This window comes from Nelumbo nucifera, chromosome 7 (assembly GCF_055504915.1).
Source record: "Nelumbo nucifera cultivar China Antique chromosome 7, China Antique-T2T, whole genome shotgun sequence".
Taxonomy (NCBI): Eukaryota; Viridiplantae; Streptophyta; class Magnoliopsida; order Proteales; family Nelumbonaceae; genus Nelumbo; species Nelumbo nucifera.
In genome coordinates this window covers 41,175,343-41,186,037 of record NC_142655.1, presented here as the reverse complement: position 1 = coordinate 41,186,037, position 10,695 = coordinate 41,175,343, and the positions used below count along the sequence as shown (strand labels likewise).

Genomic DNA, 10,695 nt, shown 5'->3' with positions numbered 1-10,695 from the left:
ACAGATTGAGATTCTCTTGAGTGCTGAAATCACAAGAAGAGAGAATTCTACACAAGAAGAGAGATTCTCTTCAGTTCGATTTCTTGTTCTTGGAAAAAATCAAGATCTGATCTTGATACCAATCTTTTGAGAAAAGATTGATTGGAGCTGTACTCACAAGCCATCCAGTTGATTCTTGCTAAGGGTCAAGTTCTTTTGGAAGAACATTGCTGATTCTACTCCATCCTGCACTGCGCCATTTTCAGTGGGAGCAGATTTTGGGTCCTTCCTTGGGCGTGAACACCTCCATTGGGAGATACTGTTTCTCCGTATCAGGTACATCCTCTCTCCTACTCCTTTTGGTTCAGATCTGGTTTGGTTCATGGTTCAAGATTGATCCTTGAAAAATATGTTTTTCTAAATAGGGAATGCGATTCCCAGTTGAAGGGAGAGAGAAATTTTTGAAATTCGTCCCCTTATTCTGCAAGATCTGGGCATCCATACGATGGATCTCTCATCCCTTCACCCACGCCATACAAGGAAGCCCAACTGGGCAGCAGTTAGGAAGGTAAAGTGAGCACATAAGCTTAAGGGGCCTAAAGCCCATTTCGAACTGGACTAATTTAATAAGTTAAATATGGGGGAATTCTGAGCTGGATCAGCAGATAGGATAAGGTCTTAACCCTATCCACTTAGAGAGTCCAAATCTGAATATGATTCAGATCTATAAACCTCCTAATGAGATTAGGAGAAGGCTGATCTAATCCGCAGATTAGATAAGGGTTTATCCTTATCACCTAAAGAGAGGTCTGATCCAAATATGATTTGGATCAGCAGCTCCTAATTGGATTAGGAGCTTATCTTTTAGGGTTACAAAAGAAGGAGGGGGTGGCAGCCTTTAGAAGAATGAGATAATCAGACCCCCTTCAGAGCTGAAATCAGAGAAGAAAGATTTCTGCAATCCCTGCAATGATCTTTCTTGCCGCCTCCTTCCTGCAGCCGCCAGACATCCATTTCGATCTCCAGTTGTGGGAGAAGTCAAGATTCGATCTTGACATTAGTTCTTTGAGAAAGAATTGATAGGAAGCTGTGCTCATGTGCCATCCTGTTGTTTCTTGCGAAGGACAGAATTCTTGGAGAAGAATACTGTTGATTCTGCTCCATCCTGCACTTCACAATCTTCAGTGGGAGTAGTCTTTGGATCCTTCTTTAGGTGTGAACACCTTCGTTGAGAGATACTTTTTCTCCGTATCAGGTATAATCCTCTCCTCCTTTTGGTTCAGATCTGGTTCAGTTTATGGTTCAAGATTGATCATTGAAAATATGATTTTCTAAATAGGGAATGCGATTCCTAGTTGAAAGGGAGAGAAAATTTTTTGAAATTTGCCCCTTTATTCCGCAATTTTTGGGCGTTCATACGATGGATCTCTCATCCCGACAGTTGGATAAATCTCCCAGATTTATCCTATCAAGGTTGACACTGATGTGCTGCCATGTTGGTTGGGGTGGCTTTGTCTCAGTTGATTTTGTTTGCAAAATATATTTATATAGAGATATAGATATATATTATATATATATTATGGTTTCAAAATGTTTACAAAAGGTTTTAATTCCTGGGATCCATGTGAGTAGAGATTGCAACACAGTACCAAAAAGCCGAGGAAGAGGTCCTCTCTTGTCGGACAGTGTTTGATCATTATGGGCTGAAAGGTTAAGTGTAAGACCATTGAGGGTAATACCTGTTGGGCTAATTTTGCATCTGCCCACAGTCCTTGGGTTTTTATAAGGTGGCTTGACCCAATGACCATTTAGTGTAAATGTTGGGCCCATTAACAGCCCATGGTGATGGACTCAGGGGTTCACTGTCTCCTACAGTGAATTCGGCCAGGCCTTGTAACAGAGGCTGAACTGAACCCATGTGGTTAATGTGTAGATCAATGTTTGGGTCCCACGCCATACAAGGATAACCAACTGGGTAGCAGTTAGGAGGATAAGTGAGAAGATGGACTTATTGGGCCTAAAGCCCAATTTGAATTGGCTTAATGAGATTAATTAAAAGAGGGCGGTTCTGAGATTTAGATTAGCAGATAGGATAAGGGATTATCCCTATCCACTCAATGAGTCCATATCCAAATAAAGATTTGGATCAGGAATCTTCTAATTAGATTAGGAGGGCTGATCTTTATCTGCAGATAAGATAAGGGATTATCCTTATCTCTTAAAGAGAGTCCAGATCCAAATACAAGATTTGGATTAGGAAACTCCTAATGGGATTAGGAGAACCTCTCTTTAAGGCTATAAATAGGAGAGCAGGGCGGACCTCCAGGACACAATTCTTAGTACAAAGATTACAAAGAGAGAAGAATCTACAGTTCGACTGCTCTTGTCTTCTGCTCTTTCCTTCTCTTGCCACCATACCAGTTTGATCTCCACCTGTGGGAGCGATCAAGAAGGGTTCTTATATTACATTTTGGAAGAAAATGTAATCTGAAGTCGTGCTCACTTGCCCTCCATAAGATTCTTGCTGAAGAACCATCTTGCTGATTCTGCTTCATCCTGCATCGTGTCATCTTCGATGGAAGCAGTCTTTGGATTTTTCCTTAGGCGTGAACACCTTCATTGGAGGTTATTACTACTTCATATTAGGTATATCCCTCCACTCCCTTTTGGTTTCAGATCTGGTTTGGTTTGGGTTCAAGATTGATCCTTGAAAATGTAGTTTTCTAAAATAGGGAATGTGATTCCCACATGGGAGAGAGAAATTTTTGAAATTTTGCCCAACCTTCCTGCCAGGTTCGGCCATCCATATGATGGATCTCTCATCCCTTCATCTTGTACCCCCCTATTTTGGCCGTGATGTTCAGGGGCCGATTATGATGAGGGTTCGCAGCCAAAATATCATCTGTGACGTTCAAGGGCCAATTTTGGACGTGTCTATTTAGTGAGGTTTAAGTGGTCTTCTAAAAGCCTCCTCTAGTGCCTTCATAGCGAGTCATTGCACCGTGCAGTTGGCCCCTTGTTTGGTGAGAAACTACTACAGGCCTAGGTTTTGCTCAAACCATTATATTATTATGTCTGTGTGGTCACCACCTAATGTCCCAACCATGTTTGTACTACCTCCTTATGAGTGTGTGGAGAGGGGATCGGTTTCCACTTGCGTTGGTTTTCTGTTAACAAAATTGTCTAACTTTACCTTTTGTACGAAGAGTCATTGGAGAGTGAAGCAATCCATCAAGTCATGGTTTGGTGACTGGTGATAGTTACACTACCTTCCCCGTGTGTTTCTTTCTCGAGGTCAATTCCAACAAATGGTGGTGGCAAACTGATCATATAGTCTTACACAAGTTTGTTCATTATCATTATTACTTCATTCTTGCTACAAGGGAAAGTAGGAGGGGGCGGCAGTAGCGGGCCATTTTGCTAGCTTTGATTGCTGCTATGATAGTAAGGCCCTTGGTTAGGCCCTCTAGTGTTCCAGGGTTTGCGATTGATGGCATATGCTTCATTCTTGACGTATAGTGATCCTGATGTAATTGGCTGTGATGTCGGGGAAGCAATGGTCCACGTTGTCCTCTCAGCGCACTTCTAGAGTAGGCTAAAGGTTTCAACCTTGATGTTCTCCTATATGTCGGGTGTATCCCTTGGATTCACTGCTCCACAAAACCCTTTTTCATCACATGCTCTTCGAAAACTGAGTGCATCGACTTCTAAAGTTGCTGACATATGTTAGAAGGTCTTCTCTTGCACACTGTTCACTATTGCAGAGGTCTACCATTGTGAGTCTTTGTTCAAGCGTGAACCACTTAGATAAGAACTTCTTCACGATCTCTACCCATGAATCAATGCTCCCTATCGTCGAGTTGACAAACCATGAATACGCCGGTCCAGTCATAGATTTAGAAAACTCCTAAACTTTCAAGTCTTTGTCCAAGGCAAACGCTCCCAACGCATCTTTGAATTTGTTGACATTTTCTTGTGGGCTCCTTCTCTACCCATCATATTGTGGCCACTGTTATGGGGGAACGTAGCCAGAGGGATATGGTTTGTATAAGATACAATTGGAGTAGGGCATCTGGAGCATGAACATAAGTTGAGTCTTGTTTTGTCTCTCCTCTACTAGGCCTTGGACATATTCTCTTATCTCCATTCGACTGATGGGCACCTCCACCATCGTATTACCTTGTGGGACTGTGTGGGGTTGTTCGACAACAGAGAGGTGTGTTCTCTGTATTGCGTTTGGCACATGTGCAAAGTTGTTTGGGGAGTATTCTAATGGACGCTATAAAGGTTGTGGAATGGGTGGGCGAATTTCAAAAATTTTCCTACCTTCTCCCAACTAGGAATCGCATTCCCTAAATTTAGAATACAATATTCAAGGATTCTACTTGAACCATATTCAAGGATTCAAGGATTCTACTTGATCCGGAGAAACAGTATCTCCCAAAGTTGGTGTTCACACCCAAAGAAGACACCAAGAACCGATCCTGCTGAAGATGACACAGCTGTGGGTGGAACAGAACCAGCACGGTGCGTCCTACACACTGGATCCTTCGCAAGAACCCTCTGGAAACTCTGAACACCGAATCTTTTTCAATCTTTCTTGCAAGTCTGATGTCAAGAACTGATTTCTTGACTTCCTATTGCTGCAAAGATCAAATCTTGCAAGAGAGAATGGCGGCGACCGGAGGAGAACTCCTGGGACGAAGATGGCTGAACTGCTTCTCTTCTCTCTGGAGTCTGTATGAGATCTAATCTCAATTCGCATGGAGTTTTCTTGGCAAAAAACTTGGTTCGAAATCTGATGTTTCCTCTTGGGTTTCTCCTCCTTTTTTCTTGATTAAGAAAACTTCCTAATTAGGAGTTATCCCAATCCAAATCAGTATTTGGATAGGGGATTATCTTAATCCTATCTGCAGATTAAGTTAGCTTACTCCTGATCTTATCAGGAGGTTACCAGATTCAAATCTAATTTGAATTTGGTCTCCTGCAGTGGATAAGGTTAAAGGTCCAATCCTTTTACTAACATTAATCTCAGATTCGCCCCATAGATGGGTGATCATATCAGCCCAGCTCGAAATGGGCTTTTGGCCCATTAAGTCTTCAGTGTTTAACGAGTTTCCAATCTGCTGCCCAGTTGGGCTTCTTTGTATGGCATGGGACCCAAGCATTGATCTACACACCAGCCACATGGGTTCAGCCCAACATTTATTACAAGGCCTAACCGAATTCATTGAAAAACTTAGTGAACCCCTGAGCCCATCACATGGACCCTATGGGCCCAACACTTACATTAAGTGGTCCTTGGGCCAAGCCATCTTATAAAAACCCAAGGACTATGAGCAGGTGCAAGATTAGCCCATCAGGTATTATCCTAAATGGTCTTACACTTAACCTCTCAGACCTTAATGATCTAGCACGGTCCGACAAGAGATGACCTCTCCCTCGGCTGCAAGGAACAGTGCCGCACTCTCTACTCACATGGATCCTGGGAATTAAAACCATTTGCAAACATTTCGAAACCGTACAAATACATATATATATTAATTTTGAAAACAAAATTCCAACGATTGAAATCAACTGCCGACAGTTTGGTTTCCATCAGAGAGAGTGCATTCCCGATCATTACCATTGTCTGACAAAGGGGCTGATCCTGTCACTATGTTCTCTCACTCAGATGAATTTTCAGACTGCCCCAACATGCCCAGGTTTTGACCTCTGCTAAGGATCTCACTGATTGACATATCGAAGACAGCCCGATTCGACACCTAGTGAAATGTCATAATCGAGTGTAGGGGTCAAGTGTAACTTTCCAGTTTTGCCCATCTGTCTTTAAGGTCCAGGGCAATACTAGAAATCTGGTCCAGTTCAGGGATTCAAGTAATCCCACACTGCATGTGCCTTGGGTCTTACCCTGGTGGCCGAGACAGGCCATCCCAACACTTGGTGGCACACCGGTATCAGCCTTGGCAGGATAAATCTCCCCAGACTTATCCAATGGCTGTGAACATTTAAAACTAACACGAGTCTCTATAAGTGTCCAGTTTTAGGGTCTTACACAGAATTATACCAAACAACATGAATCAAACATGCACTTCATTTATTTACACTAAATGTCAAAAGTACATCAAATCGGATTGAAGCTAAGGGCATACAAGACTGTCTAACATTCGGTGCAAAATGGCCAGTAGGGGTGAATGGGGAGTATTTGGTTGTCGTTGTTTTTCGTAGGGTATTCCTCATCTCGACTTGCATCTACTCCTTGAGGTCGAAAAGGGTTTCAAAGTCCTACACTTTGTTGGCTAAGGTCTCGATATCAACCTGGTAAGTGGTTTCTTGGCCAACTTGGTCATCAACTTCCAAGTTAGCACTCTCAAATTTGTTGGGTTGTTCTTCTAGGATAGGGGAAAGGTTGATTCTGCAAGCAACAATCCTCCGTGATCAAGGACGAAATAGTGATTCTAATGTAAGTGGTGTAGTAAGGCTAAGTGTGGTGGTCTCCTTAAAGCAAGAAGAAAGGGTAGGGGTCTCGGGTAATAGAAATAGGCAAGGATCTTTTATTAACAGAATTATGCGTTTGTTATGATCTACGCTCCTTTTTATAAGAGGAGATCTTGAGGCCCTGAAGGGAAGAAGCCAAAAGGGATTTGACTTCTATTTGGAAAGGCGATATTCGATTTGGTATCGATTGTCAGGAGGGCACTGCCGGGGGTTCACACGTGTCATACAAGATCTTTCTAGGATGGAGTTTCCTTTCGTTTGAGGATTCTCTTTGTGCACGTGTGCTACTTTCTTTCATAGGTCCCCTATGTTCACATGGCATGGGTGATGTTAGAGCTAGTTTAGCATGTTGGTCTACTTGTTCCGTCATTGGCTGGTTGTTTTATCACGAGTGGTTTTGGCTTGTTGTAGACACACGATGATCATTAAGTGTATTGTAGGTTTGCAATGTCCTTGAGCTCATCGCAGGTCTATAATGATAGCTTTCAATTTAGTTGTTTGTGTCGGCCTACGTTTCGCTATGGTTGTTTGTGTGGTTTCAATTTAGTACCACCATTGCAATCATAGTCGAGTCATGATTGATAACATATACTTACACAATCCATCAAATTTGGGTCGTCGAAAAGATAATTTGGTGTATTTTTGTCATTATTGATTCTGTTAAGCGTCGTTATTAGCTAACATACTAATGAGCACCCGTGGGGGTTTTCATTAACTCGGGGGCCATGCACGGGCAGTTCTAGCTGTGATAGTACATGCTTCACTATCACCGTGAATTCCTAAGAAGCTCCAATAAACATTTGTGTTCTATAATCAGAGGTCCCATGAATTCTAAATTCCTAGTTTTCCTCATCCCCCTAAGATGGTCCAGTATCCAAAGTAGAGAAGAACTTTTCAGCAACTTCTAGTACTCAGGTTTTGAAAAAAATGTGTAGCACCCAATCCTCATACTTATCATTATATGCCTCTCTCTCTTTCTTTACCTCCACAATATCTCGTTTTGGAATATTCACTGGGGACCCTTCGTGTCGACATGTTAAAGGCCTTAAGTAGAGTTTTCTCTCTGTTCAACTCTGCTTCTGATGTAGGTACACATGGTAGGCCCAATGGCATTCATGCATATGGTAGACCTGGGATAGCGACATGTGGCACAAGGCAAATCATTTCCTGACCGTCCGCTCATAACTAACTCCAGGTGAGTTCAGCTATAAATAAGTGGCATCACAAATGAGGTAAGACATCTTGCCATTTATTGCTCTAAGCATTCTAGCTCTCTAGTGACCTTGTTTGAGCTACCTCTACTTAGGCCTCGTTTGACCCCCTTTGCTATGCCCTTGCTAACTTGAATGTCAAAGTTTCCACCCCTGAGATAACACCGAGGGCCTTTGACATGCTTTCTCTCCTATAGGTCGGATCAACAGGCCCTCGGCCTATTCAGCCCTTGGACACATCATCCCTCGGTCTCGACAGACCTTGGCTAATGGAAGAAAATTTACATTGTTGCCTTTGGCCCATTCCAGGCAGCAACAATTGGCGCCGTCTATGGGAACGACTGCTAAGACTTCCCTTAACTGAACACTTAACCAAACTCATAGGGTAGACACCACACAGAGATTGGATGAGGTGGGTTGACCGGCAGGAGGCCGCCCATAGGGTAGACACCTAATCGAGAGCCTAGGGCACAACAATTGATGCTCTTACTAAGCTTCATTGGTTCAACGCCTAGTCAATGTCCAATGGCAACAGCTGGCGCGTAAGCTAGCCGGCGAGAACCTCCCACCTACCCAGCCGATGGGAAGGAGATCTAGTAGGGTCCCGCGATCACCGTCCGGACCAAGAACAACAACATTGCATGGAGAGCCCCAGGACAAAGGCGGGTGCTCAGGCCATTACAGCCCCCCTCCGAGGGCTGGAGGCTGACACCGTGCCTCTCCCTCCCAAGTATCAGACCTCCACGAACTCCTTAACGACTAACGGGCCAAAAGGATTTAGGACGCACACGCATCATAATATTATGGGAACCGGGCAGACCCATTCCGCATTTCAGAGAACCAGGACAAGGCCCTCACTCCCGTCGACTATAGAATCATCGACCTCGAGGTGCAAATTGATGCCATGCAAGATGAACTTCGACAAGTTATGGAGGGTTGAGGTGACAACTTCACAAGCCAGAACCCCTCGTCTAATAGGATGGACACCATCACCTTGGAGCCCCTACACTAGAGATGTATGACCGAAACTTTGATCTGGATAACCACCTGGAAAGCTTTCGAGTGCTCATGCTCCTCTATGGATACTCTGACACCTTGATGTACCGGGCTTTCCAGGTGACTTTCAAGGGAGCAGCCCATCGATGGTTCTCCGGGCTCCCACCATGCTCCATCAGCTCATGGGAGCAGTTCGCTAGTCTTTACATCACCCATTTCATCAGTAAGCAACAGAGCCAAAAGATCGTCGTCTCACTCATGTCCATTCGACAGAAGTGTGGTGAGAGTTTGCGGTCATACACTAACCGCTTAAAGAAAGAAGAGCTTGAGGTCCAAGACCTTGACCCCATGGTCTCCATGCACGTATCAATCAACGACCTCCTACCGGGGTTGGCCCTCAAGTGTTCCGTTGCTAAGAAGACCTCGGTTGGCGAGCTGCAAGGAGAGGCCAACCACAACCGTGGAGGCTCAGACAAGAAGGGAAAGAATGGGGACGGCTGCAGCATCAACATCAACAACAACAAAAATAAAGATAACAACAAGAAGCCACTTGGCTTGACCTACAACCAGTACATGCCACTCAACTCTAGCCAAACACAAATCCTTATGCAAGTAGGGAAAGAGGAGTACATGAAGTGGCTAGAGAAGAAGAGGAACCCCAAGAGAGGTAACCCTAAGAAGTATTGCAAGTACCACCGCGGCATCGACCATGACATCGAGGACTGTTATGACCTAAAAAATGAGATCGAGTTCCTCATCCACCATGGTCACCTGAAGGAGTACATGGGGGATGATGCCGGCACCTCATCCTTACAGCAGCAACAACAACTGGCTAGAGTCATTGATGTCATCATTGGAGGCTTGGCTTCTAGTGGTGCTTTGGCCTCGACCTACAAGGCCTATGCTAGGTAGCATAACATTTAGGGGCCGACCCCCAAAAGCCAAAGAAAAATGAGGCCCTCACCTTCACAGATGAGGACCTGAAGGGGGTGTCGGTCCCCCATAATGATGCATTGGTGGTGTCGATGACCATCACCAACTACTTAGTGAAGATGATACTAATAGATAGTGGCTCATCAGCAGACATCTTCTTCTACGATGGTTTTGAGAAGATAAAACTAGCACCAAAGTGCCTTCAGCCGATCAACGTGCCACTCATTGGCTTCTCTAGGAATGCTATCAGATAGAGGGAAAGATCACCCTACCCCTTACCGTAGGGGCAGAGCCTCGGCAGGTGATGAGGATGACCAAGTTCCTAGTCATGAGGATCGGCTCCCCCTACAATGCAATCATCGGGAGGCCAACTCTTCATGCCCTCAAGGTAGTTATCTCCTCCCACCACTTCACCATGAAGTTTTCCACCAAGTATGGTGTTAAGTCATTCAAGGGAACCAGCAAGCCACCCAACAATGCTATGTGGCAGCATTGCAGGGCAAAATTAAAGAAGCTTTGCTGTTGGAAGGGCTCCTCCATGCCGTTGGAAGGGCTCGACCTCGGGTCCAACCTTCCTCCTAACACCCTTTATGAGCTGGTAAGTTTCCTCAAAACTAATGCTAATGTCCTTGCTTGGTGCTGTTGACATGCCCAGAATTGACCCTTCGGTCATTACTCACAGGTTTAGCATGGACCCGAGCTCTAGGTCAATTCGACAAAAAAAGAGGAACTTTGCACCGGAACGTTGGAAAGCCATCAGAGAGGAAGTTGACAAGCTACTTGATGCTGACTTCATCCGAGAGGTACACTACCCTACCTGGTTGTCTAATGTGGTTATGGTTAAAAAGGCTAATGGGAAATAGTGGATCTGTATTGACTTCATAGACCTCAACTGAGCTTGCCCCAAAGACAACTTTCCTTTACCGAGGATTGACCACCTCGTCAACACTACCACAGGGTACAAACTACTCAGCTTCATGGACACCTTCTCTTGATACAACCCGATAAAGATGCACCCCGAGGACGAGGAGAAGATGTCATTCATCACCGAGCATGGCACCTACTGCTACAGAGCCAT

The 10,695-nt window shown here is 44.5% G+C and overlaps 1 protein-coding gene across 1 annotated transcript; it reads left to right on the top strand.

Moving 5' to 3' along the window:
• Window positions 1-8,702: 8,702 nt before the first annotated feature.
• Window positions 8,703-9,596, top strand: LOC104590699 (uncharacterized). The gene has a single exon (XM_010249433.1). The coding sequence runs from the start codon at window positions 8,703-8,705 to the stop codon at window positions 9,594-9,596; it is 894 nt and encodes a 297-aa protein (XP_010247735.1).
• The last annotated feature ends 1,099 nt before the right edge of the window (window positions 9,597-10,695 follow it).

Coding starts and splice junctions, on each gene's coding strand:
- LOC104590699 (XM_010249433.1), top strand. CDS start 8,703: ATGTATGACCGAAACTTTGATCTGGATAACCACCTGGAAAGCTTTCGA.